The following is a 20,324-nucleotide window of genomic DNA, read 5'->3' as shown; positions in this document are numbered from 1 at the left end:
ACCCTGATAACAGCTGTGAAGCAGCCACAACTGTCATGCTTGAAACCAGTTATGTGTGAAATTGTGTTTGAAAATAATCAATTATTTTAATCTGCTTGAAGTAACAGCTGGCCAAGATTCACCACAGCTTCAAATGCATCAGATGTCAAAGGAAACCAAACGGTGACACTTTATAATAAGCATCACTAATAAATGGTAAATTGACAGTTAATTAAACTTAAATTAATAGTTATTTTACTGTTAACTAACAACAAAATGATAATACTGTTTACTAATTATTAGTTATGCTTTAATTGATGTTATTTTAAAAGTTTATTGTTCACATCTACCCATTTGATAACCCTTCACTTGAAGGTATCAACATAACCGTGACATGATAATGTCATAACTATGACATTACACTGTCATGAACTTGTCATAAACGTTATAAACAGTCATAAATGTTTATGACTTCTGTCATTAAGTGTCATTCGGTTTTTGTCATGACAAGTTGACATTGTTTGGGTTGTCTTGATTATGACAACTTGACATTAATCAAAGTGACATTACCAGAAGCTGTCTTGGTCATGACAACTTGACATAATGTCATCCTGTTTAATGTCAAGTTGTCTTAATAAGGACACTCCAAAGAAATTTAATGTCAGGACATGTTCATGACAGTGTCATGTCATAGTTATGACAGTGTCATGTCATGATTATGTCGATTCCTTCAAGTAAAGTGTTACCAAACATTTTATATATTATATTAACTTTTTGTTAATGATTAAGAAATTGTTTGTGAACCGTCAGTAAACATAGTTTGAATGTCTGTTGTGGTTAATAAAGACTTTGTAAAGCATCTATAAACATTATTTAGATAGCTATTATCAGTGCTCAAATAATACAAGAATCATCTCTTTTATAGATCACCAAAAGAAGATCTAATGGGGCCAAAATAATGTTACTTGATTCTTTATAATCCATTTATTGATCATTAACTTATTATTATAAGGATTAGTTGCAACTTTATAATAAACAGACAGTTTACAAAAAAATTATTAAGCACTGACAAAGTATTACCTAACATATTTGGTAATACTTATACTTTGGTTTAAAAATGTATGACATTCCCACCAGCCGTAGCTATTGCTATCGCTTTGCGTCTAGTGCTAACTAGTAAATATTAGCATGCTATTACACTAAACTGAGAGTAAACATTGCTCGATGGTGTTTTAAGCCTCCAACGTCTCCTTCCAGGCAGCGCAACCCTAACCATTGCCTAATCCTAGTGCAGCGCTGCCTGGAAGGAGACGTTGGAGGCTTAAAACACACATAAACGTAAACATTGTACCTGTTTTACATCAGCATGTTAGCATTGTTATTGTGAGCATGTTAGCATGCTGATGTTAGCATTTAGCTCAAAGCACTGCTACTAGTGTTACAACCTCACAGAGCTGCTAAGCACGGCTGTAGACATTTATTATTCCACAACAACAGAGGCTAATTTGGATAAGGAGCACATGTTCCGGCAGCACAGCGAGTCCCCTGTCTGTCACTTTAAACTATGAAAGCCAAACGAAAATACAATATGTGCATATTAGTGGGATTGTTTTGCTAAGTGTGAAAACGTTGTATTTAGACGGCTTTATTTCTGCTGTTTGCACATACCCAGTACAATTACAGATTCAAAGTGTAAACCTTCCAATTCACTGCCATTTCTGACAGAATGAAGAGCAGGATGTTAAAACATACTGGCCACAAGCTGAATGCAGCTGCAGAGTGAGCAGATGGAAACCTGAGGCCCTGCCACTGGCTGCCCGACATTTAACATCTGCCATAATTGCTGTAAGGGAGTTGTTGGTGACAAATGGTCCTTTGATTTGATACACACAGCACTTTTTGCATCATCCTGCCATGGGACACAACTCCAAATAACATACAAGGAAGAATCATTAAAAACATTTTTATTGGACAAAAGGATGAAACTCACTGTGCGATCAAAGACCTTTTACTTGCTGTGTTCAGTGTGAGTAAATTGGCTTATTGTTTCTCTGCTCTCCTCTCAAAGCTACTCTGCAGGAGGCTCGACACTGTTTATTCCACTATATGTTGTCTTCTCCAACTCACGATTCAAACTGACACGTTTACTGTATATTTGCCTGCTGTGGAACAGAAGTTAGGTTCTTTTTTTGGCCACAACAAAACCATATTTACACACCCACCAAATACAGAGCAACATTCATTTTAAGTGTTGCATTTATGGCCTCCTGATGGATGTCCAACATCCACTCTCCAACTCCTAAGATAAAATATCTGGCTCTTAAGCTGCTTAATGCTCCACTATGTCCACCAGCTAGTCGCTAACTGTGTCTGTCTGCTGTTTGGTGCTGGGCAGGTAGTGAACAGTGGGTTTATCGGAGCATGTTTGGTGAAAACAGCTGCTTGCAGCTGCTGGAAACAGTTTAATTTACTGTAAAACCAACACAATGAGCTCAAAGAAGCTAAATGCTCCATAAAGTTACAATGTTGGTGAAATCTTCATCAAGCTATTCATTCACGTAAATTGTCATTTCAGTCATTGATACAAATATAACTTTTGACTAATGGTTGTTGCCGCAACATGAAATATAGTGTTGTACAAAAGGGGGTGTGCAATACTGTTTTAATTTAAATGTGAAGATGTAGAACAACAAAGATACACAGGTTATACTAACAGCTGGGTTTAGTAATGGCTGTATCAAACTGTATGATGAAAAGATAGAGTTAAATATGTGTTCCCACACACATTCAATTAAATAAGTCACTGCAGCATCAGGGACACTTTTAAAGGCATTTATTGATGAAATACACACTTAGGTTTTGACAAAAGCTTCTGTAGTTTTGTACGTAAGAAATTCCAGCCCCGTTCTAGACCCAAAACTTGAATTCAATGTGGCAATGGAAACCAGTTCATTACATGTGCAATAAATAACAATAACACAAAAGGAGGAAAGGGAAAGGACACCTGAATAAGTGCCTGTGTTAACCTGAAAATAAAAAAAAAAAATAACTGAGAAAAATGTCACAGAAAAAAAGGGGGAAGGAACGAAAAGAGAGAGAGAAGACTAAAATAAAATCCAGTCGTTTTGTATTTCGGGTGCATTAGTGTATGTTCTGAGATTTCCTGGTCACCCTCAGGACCAGAAGGCATTTAGTGACCTGAGGAACTGACTGGAAAAACGAAAAACAGTAAAAAAAAATAAAAATAAAAAGTTCTACGCTGAAACCTGGAACCATCTGAGAACCGTATATTGCACATCTTCCTTGCAAATACAATAACCACATTGCCAGATTCACATTTTTTTTTTTTTTTGCTCTTGACCTAAAAAAACAAGACGCCTGTGTGTCTGTTATACACAGACGGAACACTGCGTAGCCATTAACACACCTGGAATAATACAAAAAGGGAATTCAATTGCAAATTCATAATTTAAGCCATTTTATGAGTTCGGATTTCACAAAAAAAGAGAAAAATACAAATTTGTGAGCAAAAAGGAGAGCAAATCTCTTTTTAATAATTCCAAACTACTGCAGAAGTCACCTTTTCAGCATAAATAAATAACAGTAATTAAAAAGAAAACTGGACAGATTTATTGACAACATCTGCTATGGCTCATGGGGGCACGCCACTGTGAGGTTTGGGAACCCTTGACCGATTTCCCAATTTGTTTGGGAATTACTGAAGCCAACAATCTCAATTTAGCACTTGTACACAAAAGTCAAGGGGAGTCGCTTTCAACCAGTGCGTCTTTGAACAACCTTGCCGATCCTACCACCAGTGAACAATCTCTAAAAGCAACAGTCGCGATCCTGAAGTGGTAAAACAATCAATTTCATTTCCTTTGCTCTTCAAAATGCTCCACACATTGAGACGCGAGTCAGTGCACTTGAGCACGTCGCTTTTCCGAGCAGGCATCAGCTGCAGCAGTGCAGTGCTACGACACCCCGGCCAGACATAATGTTTTTTGGAGTGTTTTAGTCCATGTGGCCACACGCAACCCTTGAGGTCTTCCTTCTCTGCCACACGCAAAGCCTGCCTGTGAGATTACTGAGCTAAGAGGACCCAGAAATAAGAGAGAGCGTGAGCTGGGCAACAAAGAAAGCTATCATACTCCCAGAGTAGACACTTACTACAGTAGAGTGAACATAGAAGAGCCATGTTTGAAGTTGCCAAGACTGATTCTGCTGCCAACAAGCTTGAAATGAATGTTGCAGCCTTTAGAGCACTCTGAGACGTCCACGCGTTCACAGACTGTGTACAAAGAAGAATAAAGTGTTTACTCGTCTTCATACTGTGGTGGTGTGGTATAGCCTACTACTGACAGTCCGCCTGAAGAGGCGAAACCATCTCGAATCAAAATTTCACGCAGCTCACCCAAGCCTCACACAGATCCCAGCCAGAGATAACAAACAGGCTGACAGGTGTTCAGGGTCTGAGCAGAGAGGATGAGGCCCGAGAGCTGAAGCTCTGTCAGAAAACACGGCCTCACTCCATGCAGGATACCTTTTGGAGCCGACACCGACCCCTATCTGCAGCGAGGCAGAGTCGAGCCTCCTGTAAGCCTCTTAGCTTGGCTGCCAAGCGTAGCGGCATTGATGTCTCAATGTCGCTGCAGATATAAAAACAGCCCGAACGTCGATCCATTCTGTTGCACAGGAGGTGGAAGACGCAGCCAGCAGTATTCAAAGTACACACACTCTGGTGCCGAGAAGTTTAAAAGAACTTTAGGAGGATTAAAACTAAACCAAGTATGTGAAGTTTCATAGGCAATTCTCAATCCGACTCTGAGGAGGCGCAAACATCTCACCAGAGCCACCTTTAATAAGTGTGAGTTTCTCTTACAGAGGCAGGAAATTGCAGCTAGCGCACCCGATTTCTCACCAGTTTTATTTTTCACAGCATCAGCCCCGTCACACTCTATGACTTATTAAAATTCCCTCTATTTGCTTTTTCAGAGCAAGCCCAGGCGGGTAAACCAAACCCAACAAATCAATGAAAAAGGGGGGGAAAGCCAGCACCTTCTATATCTGCACAGCAAGACAGCTCTGATAAGACACCACCATGGACGCGAGCACGAACAAGTTCAGTGCAAAGATGTGTGAAAAAAAAAAAAAAAAAAGAAAGTACTTGGCAACACAGTGCTTTTTTTGTCTCTGACTGAATTTTTCTTGAAGAAGTCTGAAGTTTGAACGAGGAGTTGTTAGCACCAAAGGAAGCACCAGCGTCAGAGACGGACCATTTCACACCGTCACTGTGGCAAAGACCCCACCCTTTCCATCCGGTTCCCCATCCGTCACACAGATCAGAGGATTCTTTTAACAATGCTCAAAGAAAATACACAAGGACGAAGTGAAATGCTTTGTTCACACTGCTGCCTTTTGTGTTGAAGGTTTCTTCAGATGTTAGTGTATACGGGTCTACTGTATGAAAGTACAAAAACCTGCAGGCTGTAAAATAAAATGTTAACTGCTGCAAAAAGACAACTATATAACATCAGATCTGAGATTAAGAAAAGGACTACAAAAAACGTCTTCACGGCAATGAGGAAAAATGTGATGTGACATGGAACGGGAACATTTTTTACCCAAAAGGTGCAGCAGTGTGAACACAACCACTTAAAACAAAATGGGTAAAAAAATTAACACACATACAGATGTAACCTTTTGTTTCAATGCCAGTCCTAAACAGTACAACGCAGTGCTCTGCATAATACAGAAATGTATGTGTTGATGACATTTGTTTCTGTTTGTAGTCATTATAAGTAGCACCTTGTGTTGGGTGCTTTACAGCTTAATCACCTGAGGAAAAAGCGTATATGCACATTTAAGAGATTTCATCAAACAGACTGGAGAACCATGAGGTGACAACACGTGAACATGACGAGGACTCTGGTCGGGTGAGGCGAGGATCAAGGACTGAAGTTACAGATGGCTGAATGGCAAAATAACATTAACATTTGGGATGGCTGACACCAGGGCCACACTACATTTTCCCAACATAAGATTGTAAACCAGATCATTGTGACATTGACATTGTCTTTTAAATGTACTTGACATTGGCCTTATTTCTATGAAATAACCTGTGGATAAGCCTTTAAAACACCAAGTCTGCACTTATAAAGACATATTAGCGCACATTATTACATTGTTTTGTGTGGGGATTTTCAACAAGTTCTAACACAATACTCCATGCCATGAGCTGACAAGCTGATGGGCTCATTGTTTCTGGTTTTAAATCATTTCAAGAGTTGATCAGCAGGTCTTATAATACATCTATGATATCGGTTTCATTTCTTTCTTTTTTTTACCCGGGTAAAAAAAACAAAAAAACCCCACCAATTTCTGAATTTAGATTCTACTTATCAAAATGTTGTTAGCTGTTGCAAAAGTGTTCACAGAATGTTTACAGAAATAAACAGGAAGAGAAAAATGGGGAGACTTAAAGCTATAGTGCGTAGTTTCTGTCTCCCCCATGAGGAATTGTAAGTAATGACAACAAAGCTGTCGGCGCGTCCACATGATACAAGCCTTCCGTGATCACACACCACCCCCCTCCTCCACGCATTTGCTAGTAGCCAAGGAGGATTAAAAAAAATGATGGACTCTTCAGAAGAGGTCATTGTCTTCACTTGAGTTTCTGCGCGGGAAAGTCACCGGATGACACAATCTTCTGAACATAGTCATACTGAGAAATACAGAGAGAGTTGTGTGGAGCTGATAGTCTTACTTAGCTTTGTAGCAACTCGTTTGGCAATGGCTTGAATGTAACGGATGTTCATTGATATCAAAAAGTTACGCACTAAAGCTTTAAAGTAACTGAAAATGCAAAAAGGTTTGGGTTGCAATTTATATATTTTTTTTATATTCAGATTTTCACCCAGGTATACCAGGGTCCCAGCAGCTGGTGTAACTCATTTGCATTCAAATCTCGTTTTAACCCATTTTTACTAGGATTGTAGATACCGTAATAAAAACCAAAAACAATGAACCCTTTACATAGGTTACTGGATTGAGAACCTTGAAACATAAAGGTTGCCATAAGAAGGGGACTGAAACACACAGAGATCAAAGACTGCAGGAGGAGTTTTGGTTGAGCTGGTTGAGTACAGACCTGTAGGCTATAAAAAAAATGTCCATTTAATACACACGTCATAGGTCCTTCTGTGGCAGGGTTCCTATACATTTCTCCATATCCAAATCTCCAGATCTCGGCTTTAAAGAGTACGATAGATATACAATGGTGGATGAGACGACTGACTTTTTTGCCTGAAGATCACTAGACAAAATTGCAAATACCATGACAAGAGGGTTTCCAACAAACGTCTGTGTGTCATACCTTTCAGACTTGTTAACCAATTGAAAGAAAGTTGCCAAATTAATATATTTTTTCCAGACTTTTGGAGCCTAATGATGCATAAGAACCCTGTATGTGAACACACAGACAAAACAGTGTGTAGTGGACAGATACAATGCAAAAGGGGAAATAATTGATGTTTAGTTACAGAAAGGTCAGTGAGGTAATACTACTTGAGGTCTGACATGGCGTTTCAGGATCCAGTTGTGGTAACGTTAAAGACAGTTTAGCAGTTTACTATGAATGTTGTGAGTAAAGACATTTGTGTCACACAGTTGAGAACAGCTAGTTCCTGAGGAACAATCCTCCTCAAGATTAGAAACATACATTTATAAGCACCAAATGACCGAAAACAGTAGTCATTTCTTTTTTTCAGAAATTCATTATCAAAATGCTCAAAAAACCTCCCTGTGCAAAACCTGAATTTGCAAGTTCTCAAAAAATACTTGAAAATTTGTGTCTTGTGACGTCAACAATATTGAACACTGGCTATCCTGCAAAAGAAATCCAAAGTTTATACTGGTTTCCTGACAAAAAAATAATATCCACTTGACTTTCAGAATTTTTTTTTTTTTTAAACAGTGTAACTTTGCGCATCTGCAACTCCAACTGGCAGTGAGAAGTAACTGAAAAATACCCCATAAACACAACAATGTCACGTCAGTAATCTGCATGTTTATCAAACCGGCCCGTCTGTGATGTGTCATACCGAGGAAGTCCAGCTCTGAAGAGAAAGCTCGCAGTTTACCATGTTTTGCTCTTAACTTACAAATGTCAACCCACTTCACGGTGGGCGAGAAAATGTCCGTACTTCACACCAGAATTAAATTTGGGCAAAATAGGACAAGACGCAGCTTCAATTTGTCATGACAAGACAAGTGAGACTGCCGTGTATTTTACAAGCTACACAAATCATTTCTATTGCAGCTTTGAGAGAGTTTTGCAAATGTAGCGGAATGAAAATGAAATTTATGGAGGGTGCAGGGTGCAAACATCTGCTGCTAGCAGCTCAACCCAAAAGCTGTGCCTGCCTGGTGCTACAGAAACACAATGACGGATATTAAAGGACTGCATGGTGTGAAATCTACAAAAAAAAAAAAAATGAACAAGTTCTCTGCCTAAATATTGCATTTGTATGTCCTGCAGGTCATTTTTGAACATGAGTGTTTTGTGTAATTATTGTTAAGACATAATTTGTTGATGTTGAGGTCTTAAAAAAACAAACAAAAAAACAACAGGGAAGGCAGGTGAGATAAGGAGCATTAGGGTGTGGGGGGGGAGGTACTTTTGAAGCTTAAAGTCTTGTAATGCTATGAGAGCAATAAAACACTCAGATCCCACATACACACAAATGGCAGAGGATTTTGATATATTTGTTTTGTGTCTTTCTCAGACAACATAAAGATGCATCTATATATTTTTGATACTGATAGTGAGTCTGTCTTTAAAAATCCCAATTTACCGCCTCCGGACACTTACCGCCCCAAATATAGATAGCACTTCTGGGATCCACTTCATTTTTTTTTTTAAAACAGTCTAAAGTCTCTCTTACTCTCTTCAGCCTCTCTCTCTCTCTCTCTGTAATGACATTTTGTATGTACAATATTGGTATATAGAACATAAATTACTACACAAATTTTTTAGCCTATTCACAATTGACAATCATCAAGAACCCAATAGCAAATTAGACAAAGCCAACAAAATGAAGGAAAAAAAAAAAAAGATTCAGAGACAATTTACTTGATAAACAGCTAAGAATTGATGCCTGTTATATAACTTTTTCCATATACTTTCTGTGCTCCCAAGACGTGTCAAGTGTATTGTTGAAGAAAAAACACCTTTTTATATATATATAAAAAAAAAAAAAAAAAACCTCCTCCCCTCTCAGTCATTGTCTCAGGAGGATGAAATCTGCATGAAGCTCAAAAAGACGGTCACTTGATTCCCGACATCTTGTTTGCGTGTAAACAGAGCACCAGTAGTGTCTTGGTTCCATGTGTCTCTTCTGTACAAAAGTATAAATATATGCTTTCTCTCCATTAGTTTTTTTTTTTTCTTTTTCGTGTTGTTCACATATCTAGGATGTAGCGGACAAAAAAAAAAAGGTTGTTTTAGTTCCTAAAAACACACCAGTGTTGCAGTGCTGTGCTGGAGGTTGCCGGTTTTTCTTGTAGTTGCCCCCCCCGCCCCGCCCCTTTAGATCCCGATTTGCTGGCTTGTGTTGACTTTTACCGTCGGGGGTGTTTGCTTGGTGTTGGTTGATCGTCTTTGCATAAATTAAAAACAAAAAGGTTTCGGCACAGTCTGCGGCCACTGGGCCAAAAAAAACATAACAACCACCGTTGTGTCCGTTTTAGCTACAGCAGATCCATCTTGGGTCTGTAATGGAGCAGGAGGGGGGATTTCTGTAGAGGGAAACAAAAACACAACCTCAGAATGAGCCGTTTTTTTGTGAGACCACTGTTCGCTAAACCCCTCCTCTAAACAGTTACAGGGTTCATACGCATTTTGACCAATACTTTTCCATGACTTTTTGGCAAATTTCCATGACTATGTTTTCCTGAAAATGTCAGTCGACATTATACAATAAGAATAAAAATCTGTGTTAAAGTTTTCCCCTTAGAGGTTTAACAATAAAATTAATGACAATGTATGTAGTTCATAGTGGGATTTGTAATATCGCGCCCCGAATAGAACACTGAGGTTAAGACGACGTGAAAATACATTTATTAATCACATATTATAATGCTGTGTTAAAAAAAAATTCCATGACTTTTCCAAAACTTTCTGGGTCTTTTTATGTTTACAAAACCTTTCCAGGCCTGGAATTTGCATTTTTTCAAATTCCATAACTTTTCCAGGTTTTTTCAAAACGTATGAACCCTGCAGTTAGCTTATCAACTGTGGCATTCGTTCCAGTTTTGACTCACGCAGAACTAAACCAGCATCGATTCGCTAGTGACAGCTGATCAAATACAACAGAGAAAGATTCCCGCTTTAGCCCGCAAATTGATAATTGTAAAAAAATAAGAAGCTGTTTTCATCTACTCGTGTCTGAAATGTAGGACCAAATTGTTTAAAAAAATGACCATAAATTTGGGTGCCTTGGTGGCCTAGTGCTAGAGCAAGCGCCCATTTATTGAGGTTCAGTCCTAGGCGCAGAGGTTGCAGGTTCGATTCCGACTTGCGGCATTTTCCTGCATGTCATTCCCCCTCCAATAATGCAGTTCAGTTAAAGGTCCCATGACATGGTGCTCTTTGGATGCTTTTATATAGACCTTAGTGGTCCCCTAATACTGTATCTGAAGTCTCTTTTATATAGGCCTTAGTGGTCCCCTAATACTGTATCTGAAGTCTCTTTTATATAGACCTTAGTGGTCCCCTAATACTGTATCTGAAGTCTCTTTTATATAGACCTTAGTGGTCCCCTAATACTGTATCTGAAGTCTCTTTATATAGACCTTAGTGGTCCCCCAATAACATATTAATGTTAAACAACCTCATAAAGTGAAATTTCCATGCCATGGGACCTTTAAATTTAGCTGGCTGAAATATTATTGGAAAATCAATGGAGCTATCAATCTCTGGTATTTTTGAATATTTAAACTATTTATTTATTTATACTTCTGAATCCATCAAACTGATTTCAGGCTTAGAGTGGCAGCAGCAGCATTTGTCTGGCGTGAATTAATAATATGCGGAGATGGCTGTATACGGCAACATAACTTAAGTTCCCTTGTCTTCACAGGCAATGCAAAACTATCACTATGTTAAACCACGATATTTGTCTTTATGAAGCATGACTTACCTTAAATCTCCATCTTGTCACAACAACAAATTTCAAAGTGTGGTCCTTTCCCAAGATCTCCTCATTGCATAAAATGTCCAGCTGTGAAAAGACGACAAAAGGAGTAAATTAGTGAACAATTTCTGGCCTCAGAGTGTTTGAACTGAGGCGAACACTACGGCTAAACTATGACAAACGCTGGTTGGGGGCCCCTGTTGTTGGATTTTCAGGCAGCGTCGGAGCAGCGCGATGCAGAAATGAAACTTATTTTGACATGTAGTGTGGCCCTTGGCTTCTGTGCAGCAGCGGGGCTTTATGGCGAGAACACACAGAAGTTCAATGCTGAACACGATGGCAGACTCCCCAAAACTACCACCCCCCACCCCTCCCTGTGAAGTCAACATTGATATCCTGCTGAGCAGTTCCTCGCATCTGCCAGTCAATACTGGGAGACGGAGAGAGGGAGAGGGAGGGCTGGAAGCGAACACTGCCACAGCGCCACCTGTTGGCTGCCTGCATCAACACCAACCAGCCTTTATCAGCAGTGACAGAGAGGTGGAAACTGTCCAGGTTTGTGATTGGGACGATGCTCAAAATAATCCAGAGGAAGAGCTGGAGAGCTGTGACAAAAATCACTGTGAAAGTCAATGAGGGCTTTTGTGTCAAAAATCAAACAATTTGGAGGGGGAGGGGGACACAAAAAAAGATCCCTGATCCGGTGTACAGAAAGCTGTACATCGGAGCAAAATAAACCTGCAGAAGAAGAGTAAAGACTGTGTGAATGTGAATATGTGCAGATGTGAATATTTGCTGGATTACATTGTCTTCTGTGATAAGAAATTGTTCAGGTTTCTGGTAGCATAAACAAGCTATTTAAGTAGGTCAAATTGGGGCTTTGGAGCTTTGCTTCTTTCTTGTGACATACTGTACCAGAAAGTGTAACCTCTTCAGGACTCTTCAAACTATACAAATGACTCAGTGAAACAAGGGAACATCAGTCTTTGACATTTCATCGCCGTCTAGTGAAAACCCCGCATCTGAAAAGGTTCTTAAGATAATTAAATCTTTTAAAACCCCATTTTTTTTCTGACAATATGCAACCTCTGAGGAAAGGGCCAGAAGGGATTGATTCGTTGGAAACCGCGTCTCCAAAATGTGAGAATCTTGTAGGTCTTTACATAGTGTAGATACCTCCTACACTTCACTTACAAAGCAACTGTATATATTAAAGTCACACAAGTCGGTTTGGCTGTTTCTTCTATTTATGTATTCATGCGTTCCCTTCCTGCAGAGACATTTAGATGTGTGACAGGATGACAGCGCTGGGTTTACAAACACGAGGAATGAGTAAATGGCGCACTGTTTTCTGACAAAGCCAAGTGTTGTAAAGCTCTGCGCTCGGCTCGCCGCTGAAAACGGAATCGGTGCGAACAGCTTTTGATTTGTTAATAGAAAGGACAACAATGGCTGTTGGAGAGCGGCCGTCCTCGCCAAAGATGTGCTATGGAAGCCGCCGATATGATGGAGCCTACCCACTCGTCTCTGTGACAGCCAGTAAAAAAAGACACCCAAAAATAAAAAAAAATAGAAGACACGAAGGCGTCTGATGATTATTCACTGCACTCTAAAAAAATCCATCTGTCAAATTATCGCCCCCCCCCCCCCCCCCCCTGCTGCTCTGAACGGGGTGGTTTAAAAAAGTAAATAGAAAAATCACCACATGTACATATCATAAGGGCTCGTTTCCTGCTAAATATAACAAACACAAAAAGGTTGTGTATGAATCAGTGCAGAAAGGAATAATTAACAATCCTTATGTAATTTCTTGTGATTAACTAAACTTTCTTCCAAACAAGTTTAAACAAACGCCAAGAATTTAAAAAAAGGCTTGTTCCAAATTGCTACAAATCTGTTTTTGTCAGGCTTTAATGAGCGCAGTTGATTTTATCGACATGCAGAGGAATTAAAGATGACTTGAGAACCATAGAATCCATAGGTGCACCCATTTTGTCACAAAATGCTGTAAAATTCATTTGGGTGACTCTAATGCTATCACACCACCCAGTAAAGATTCTTTGATTAAGAATAATTCATAAACTGAGGTGATTCTGTAAAAACTTCAAAATGCACTGTGCAGGCTGAACTTTTCAACATTCTAGCAGGTGTTACTCGCCGTTCAAAGCAATGGAACAACAATAAAGCACTGTGTTGCTTTATCTTGTGATCTTTGTGGTCTTATATCTTCACTACAGCTACAATTGGCATGCTGTGACAGACCTAGCAATGGCTTCCTGTCCTTAACGTGTTATTTTTCTGTACCTCATTAAATGACGTCAGGTTAAGCTTTTTGGCGATGAACTTCTTGAGGTGGAGGACTGTGGCTTGTGCTGAACAGCGGATCCACTTGCGCTTCAGACCTCGGAGCTTGCTGCTGTTGCACTCCAAGCAGATGCTGACCTGTTGGGAGGAAACGCAAGCAGAGAGCAGACGCTGAACATGCTTCTGTGGGAAACAAAAGCCCCTACAGTCTGCACCAAATAGAATAGAAAGTTGTACAGAATCCAGCAAAAATAAGGAGTGCTACTCCTGATCAGCGCAATGAAAAGACACAGGAGAACAAAAACGAAACAACTTCAGCAAACAAACATCCACAGCCGACAACACAGCTTCTAAAATAATAGCTCAAATAAATAAATACAATGTAACTTTGTACTAGAATAAATAATTATAACTTCATCATTAGAAGTAAGTATTGCACAAGATCCAGTAAATTTGTGGCCAGGTTAGCTCAGTTGGTAGAGCAGGCGCACATATATAGAGGTTTACTCCTCGAAGCAGCAGCCGCGGGTTCAGCTCCGACCTGCAGCCCTTTGCTGCATGTCATTCCCCCTCTCTCTCCCGTTTCACGTCTTCATCTATCTTGTGGAAATAAAGGCCTAAAATGCCCCAAAAAATAAAAATAAAAAAATACTACTGGAATCACTGAATGCATGTTGGAGTTAGGTCTGCTTATGGCTCAGGGAAAGAAACTGTTCCTAAGTCCGGTGGTCTGTGCTTTGATGCTCTAGCGCCCAGTGCAACATGTGGTGCCCATGATGGTTAGAGACGTGAAAACATCAATAAGACAGTTCCTATTAAAGCTTTTAAAAAACTTTGTTACATTAATGAACGTCCGTTACATTCAAGGCATCGCCAAATGAGTTGCTACAAAGCTAATTAAGACTATCAGCTCCACACAGCTCTCTCTGGATTTCTCAGTATGACTACGTTCAGAAGCGGCCCCACATTATCGCTAGCTTGGCTGTAGACTTTTTAGTCTCGCTTGAAACCAAAAAGTGGGAAAAGGCAAGAGCAGTGCTTATGTATTTTATGATTACTGATTTCATAATAACGTTTAATATGTTTATGTATGCACCGACAACCAGGGCAAATTTCTGGTAAGTGCTACTTACTTGGCAATAAATCCTATTCTGATTTCTAAATTTTAGCTTGCAGCTCAATATGAGAGATGAAGTATATATCTGCATTTGAAATACTTAGAATACAGTAGTCTGCTGTCCAAAAAAAAAAAGCCCAGAGAGTCACTGATTACCGCTAATCTTTCATGAAAACAGACTGAAGGATTATAAAAGTGTTATGATAGCTGGTTAGTTCAGCCTGGCACTGGTGTGATTGTACCGCACGGCCCACTGAACCAGTATTGTCTGTCTGTGTTTCGCTTATTGTCTCCTTTCATGCGATCAAGCTTCTCCACCTTTGGCCCGTGCTCTTGGTTTTTTCTCTTGGGGGGGCACACGGTAGGTGGTTTTGGCAGTCGACGGTTGCAGGAGTCAGAATGCATTACTGCCACTGAGCTCCTGCCCCCGCACATATCAGAAGACAGAAGAGGACAGAAGCCTCGTATTTCTTCATTTGGAGGTGTCCTTCTGTCACACTCCCTCTGTCTGTTATTGTCTCTCTACTGAGACAGGAAAAACTAACATTATCCTGGTCTCTGCTTATACTTGGAAATGATCTCTGTTGTTCTATAAGCAAAGAGCAACACCGTAATATATCTGCTTTCCGGTGGCGCTGGCAACGAGAGAGGCTCGTAATGTGGAATAAAAGCCTCGGTGGTGATCTGGACTCCACAGCGGCTCAACGGCAGTTTCATTACATTACAGCACATTAGTGACGTCTTTACGGAGCCAAAGAGTCCTGCTGCATCTATACACACTCACAGATGGAAATGATGCAACAGTGAGGCATTTCAAGAAAATATCATACGTGCATTTTTTGGTGTAACGCAGAGAAAGCGTGGAACTACTTTACGGGCTCATTACCAAGTCCTGCAGAGGTCTGAGGCAATATGTCTGTTGTTCTTCTTAAGTCCCTGTGTATAGTTGCGTATAAAAGAAAAGCTTGAGTCTCTCTGTGTGAGGTTTGAGTTCAGACTGCTGGAAAAAGAAATCGGGCATTGAGAATTCAAGGCTCGATTAAGAATTTATAAACAAAGCTGTGTTCTCCAATTTCTCCAAAGTAGACTCTTTAAGCCCAAAATAGCTGTAATTTACACAGTGTTTTCCGCAGAGATCTTGTCAGAATTTGATGTGACCTTGTCCGGAGTTTTCATCCCTCGTCTGAAAATATGAACCCCTGAAACTCCACTACTTCATGCTGACAAAGTAGGTTTCTTTTTTGGTGTCAGTGTTTTCATTAGCTTTCTCTGGCACTGCCTCACGCCCCAAGGTTGCACTCTGAAAGGGCGTCCAGAAGACAGCGGGGAAGTGTTCTGGAAGTCGGCCATGCGTGCAGGTTCGCCTGCTGGTTTTTACACCTGAGTGGCTTCTACATCTTCACTGAAATCATGATGTGGGGTTGTCTCTCATCTTTATTCTTCTTGATTGCAATTGGTGCTTCCGTCCCTCTGGACCATCTTGTTTAGCATTTGCTAATTTTCTCTCTGCCTTTCTAATACAGTTCATTATGGCATCCTCTGCTCTCTACAATCTGGGCCGGTTACATTCTGGGAAATAAAAGGGCTTCAAATGACCTTTACTGCATTAAAGTAATGATCTCAGGGATTTCCTTTTAAATAAATGTCTGTTAAGTCACTCTCTATCGTCGAACTGAGGTGACACGATGGCGATTGAGCCTGTGGCCCACTGATGAGAGCCCTTGCGTTACGTGGCATTATGAACTGTATCTTTGGCGACATTCCCAGGAAAAATCACAAGCGCTACACAGTTAGTGATGCGCACCCAGCAGTGGTTGTTCCGCCAGAGAGGGTAGGCGGAGCTAACGCGAGAGATTGCTCTTCACCACTTGTGTGTGAAGCGGTGTACTGTTTTTACGGCCTCTGCTAGCGTTGCGACGCTATCTGAATCTCTGGGAAGTGAGATCCAAAACCACGTCTGTGTCTGTTCTGACGTACTCACCTTCTTAATGTTCGCCGCTTACTCCTCCTAACTCAAATGATCCCTCACTCCACCGTTTTTTTTAATCCCACCTCATCGGTAATGGATAGAAAGGATTTGCCTTGTGAAAAACTCTAGCGAGTGTTCGACTATGTGTTTACATTCGGCATGTATGGGGACTTTCTCTCTCTCAGTCCTGCAAATCTTTTATCTTGTATTCCTCGGCTCTTTCCCTCCCTCCCTCCCTCCCTCCCTCCCTCCCTTCTTCTCCTCCTCCTCTCAGTGACATTTGACATGACTGCATTCAGCTCACACAGACTGCCGTATTAGCTATTCTGAACGCATTCTGCACTGCTGCAATATCCAAAGGGCAAAATCTCTAGCTTCATCGGGGCAGCCTGCTTTCCCCACATGGCAGTAAAGAGCTGGTTGAGGAGATGACCAGCTAGCTTTAAAAGCTTTTTATCCTCTTAAAAACAACGAATAAAATGATGTAAAAAAAACAATTTTCTTCAGCCTATGCAACACTACAGGGAAGACGTTTTGTGTTTCTGATAGCTTCTGTCCGGCACAACAATAACTCCGCTCTCTCTGCATTATTAATATCATTCTGCAGGGCTCGGGAATGTGCCAGAATACAAATGAAATCAAGAAAAGCCCATTTCCATTTTAAACGGGTTCAGTGGATGGCAGTGGTGTGGTGCTGTGGTGTCTGTCACTAAGTGGATCTATACAAATCAAACAGCCGCACCGCCAAAGACAAAAGAATCCAGTAATTGTAAAACAGCCTGGCTCACATGGGGGCCACTTTTATAAAGGCAATAATTGATGTGCAGGCTTTAAAAGGCAACTCTACCCACAATTATCACCGACCGTATTTTTGTCCCGTAGAGCTTTTGTTCCTGAGAGACTGCTTTGTAACCTACAATTATTTTATCCAATTTGCTTCTTCTAATCTCTGCTAAAACAAAGCAATGTGTACTGCCTCCCAAATTTCCAATAAAACTGCTTTACTGTGGGGCCGGTTCTCCTAAATTACACAAAAAAATATATATTCTCACTTACCTTTTGTGGTATTTAGCATGCAGATTGTTTTGGTTTTATGTATTCATATTTTAAAATATCTGACTCTGATATTTCTGCCTCCATAAGATTAGAATTAAGGATGGGATACTGTTTGTGGTGTTTACAGCATTGAAAAAGGATGTCAAAAACATTCAACACCAATTACTTTTCAGAAACATTAGCTCTGTTACTCAGAATAATCCTTAGACCTCCCTGTCAAAAGTTTGTTCTATTCAAAGTTTTGCAAAAGTTAAGCCAGGTTAAACTTACAGGTTCATACTTGTATTTTGGGTTTCTACTAGAACATGTTTGCATGCTTTAATGTTCAAATAAACTATTATTTTTCTCATACTGTCTGAATATACCTGTATTTACCCTCTGTCTGAAACGCTCCGTTTTAGCGCCTGTCTCTTTAAGAGCCCAGTCTGCTCTGATTGGCTTGTAAGGAATATATGGAGCTAGCCTCGTGAGAGCGTCCTGATCTCGCGAGCTCCAGTTTTCCACTCGCGGATCAGTCTGGCATCTTGACACAGAGAAAATTTGGAGCCGTTCGCCAAACGACCGACCAATCAGCGTTGGTTTTGAGGCAGGTTTAGGTGTGACGCAACGAGAAGCGACTGTTCAGTCTAAACAACATGGCGGCTTCCACGGATGAGATGAGCGTAGCTATCGCGCAATTTTTATCCGAATTAGAAAGTATTCCTTTATTGAAAGAAGAGCAAAAAACGGCACTGGAGGCTTTTCTCGGCGGAAAAGATGTTTTTGCTCTTCTCCCGACTGGTTTCGGCAAGAGTTTGATATATCAACTGGCTCCGCTAGTCGTGAAGAAAATTAGCCTTGTGAGACCGTCCTGATCTCGCAAGCTATCTGGCGGAGTCAGGTTAGTGATAGACAGATGGTTTATCCAATCAGCTAACCAGTATTTTCGCCCCTTCCCAAAAGTTCTCCAACGGAAAGTTCCCAGATGGATATGCCGAGCAAATGCGAAGCAATCCATCTGGAGTCAGGTTAATACGGAGCACCTTTACAGGGCTAGTTCTTAAGCCATGAGTGGAAAATCTTAGATGGGGGAGCGGCATATTCTATTGAGCCTGCATGTGACACAGGGAAGGAAGCCAAATCTGAGTGGTTTGTTGACTCCCTTGTTTTCTGATTAAGGCAGCCCACAAAAACCTGAGTGGGTTGTCTTATTTCACAGTTTGTGGGTTAGTAGGCACTTCAGAAAAAGTGAGTTGTTCATGATATGTCTAATTTAAGTAAACTGCTCATTTTAAGAGAGGAGATGAGAAGCATAGATTGTTTCAGATCAGTGAAAGAGGGCTTACCTGCTCGTCGCTTCGGTGATAGTCGTTGTCCTCTTCTGGTTTCTCCTCTCCTGCCTCCTTATTGGCCGTCTCCTCGGATTTTGTATCGCCTGTGCAGAAAACCAATGGGAGGAAGAGCCATGTTGTAAATTCTGAATACAAATTCATATTCGCTGCCAAGAGTAGAGCACAGTAACAGATCTAAACATGCACATATACACGGTAAAAACAAAAACAAACTGATCCCAAACAGTGGGGTCTTTAGCGTATAGTTCAAGGACACTACTTTGTCCCGGTTTATGTTCTAGTCAGTCCCGTGACTGAGCAGCATGTTTCTCTCATCATGCTCATTAACTTAAGTCAAGACGCTTGAGCTTAATTGACGTCCATGGTGACCCTGTTGGAAACAAGACTTGTCGGGGAAACGGCTGTTTGTCTCTCTGCAGTATTTAAACAGCCTGGGCCTGTTAAAGCGTAAAAACACCTCCTGCAGAGTTCCATTCGTAAGGAAATTACATGTCCGAGGGTGTCAAAGCATCCTTTATGCGACGCATCCGCTCTCTGGGCACGTCTCTAATACAGGGCAACTTCTAACCAGAAAAAAACCTGGTCATTCTCCACACTGATTAGCCTACAGGAGGGCTGGCATCAGCTCTACCTTAATAGAGTTTGTCTGGTTTTGCCTTTTGTGCCTTTTTTCTCAAGAAAATGGAGCCAGATATGGAAGGACATTAGAGAGAGAGAGAGAGAGAGAGAGAGAGAGAGAGAGAGAGAGAGAGAGAGAGAGAGAGAGAGAGAGAGAGAGAGAGGCAATCTCTGAACATATGGTAAAATAGGAAGAAAGAGATTTCTCACACTTTGCGCTACTGAGGGTAATGTGTTCAGAGTGCTGCAAGACAAGAAAGGTACTGTTGAATAATACACCACACAGAGCTTTTGGTTTGGAGCTGGAAGAAGCCTGACTGATGCAGTACACCTCGAATCGACTGTATTAACGGAATGTATGTGAAAAGCTGAATGGAAAAATGCAGTTTATCAAAGGGGAAATGATTTAAAAGAAAATAAGGTTGTATACATTTTATAAATGTGTTCCTCAATCTGAAAGTACCTTTCAGCATTTCCTCCAGAGAGTAACACTGTAAATGTTGAGGGACAGATAGTAACAGCACAACAGCAGTACGTCTCAATCAGCCGACAGAAAAATAAACAGCATCAGATACAAAACTATGTTACTACAGAAACCCAGTCCACCAAACTGGTGGATAAAAGTGACACTGGGACCCAACTATATACAGTATAAACCTAATTGCTTACAGGGCCAACTATTTTATTGTCGTTACGGTCAACTTTAAGTTTAAGTGGCAGCAAGGGCATCAAATTAAACTAGTGACATCTGCAGT

The 20,324-nt window shown here is 40.6% G+C and overlaps 1 protein-coding gene and 1 long non-coding RNA gene across 3 annotated transcripts in view; both read right to left on the bottom strand.

Annotated features, from left to right (window-relative positions):
* Positions 1-2,797: 2,797 nt before the first annotated feature.
* On the bottom strand, positions 2,798-6,610 carry LOC116062531. The gene is made up of 2 exons (XR_004108029.2): positions 3,914-6,610; positions 2,798-3,865 (listed from the first exon to the last, which is right to left on the bottom strand). It is a non-coding gene; the product is annotated as an uncharacterized LOC116062531 (long non-coding RNA).
* A 269-nt stretch (positions 6,611-6,879) lies between these two features.
* LOC116062520 (polycomb group RING finger protein 3) overlaps positions 6,880-20,324 on the bottom strand; it is a 67,220-nt gene continuing 53,775 nt past the window's right edge. For both annotated transcript variants that reach the window (XM_031317220.2, XM_031317219.2), the window contains exons 7-10: positions 18,946-19,034; positions 13,479-13,616; positions 11,181-11,261; positions 6,880-9,777 (exon numbers count right to left, since the gene is read on the bottom strand). In XM_031317220.2, the coding sequence (XP_031173080.1) occupies positions 9,730-9,777; positions 11,181-11,261; positions 13,479-13,616; positions 18,946-19,034 (356 nt within the window). In that variant the 3' untranslated portion in view covers positions 6,880-9,729. The remainder of the gene's footprint in view (positions 9,778-11,180; positions 11,262-13,478; positions 13,617-18,945; positions 19,035-20,324) is intronic.

The sequence above is a fragment of the Sander lucioperca genome, chromosome 1 (genome assembly GCF_008315115.2).
Source record: "Sander lucioperca isolate FBNREF2018 chromosome 1, SLUC_FBN_1.2, whole genome shotgun sequence".
NCBI lineage: Eukaryota > Metazoa > Chordata > Actinopteri > Perciformes > Percidae > Sander > Sander lucioperca.
Note: the sequence above shows the minus strand (reverse complement) of the source record. Positions and strands in the feature narration are given on the sequence as shown.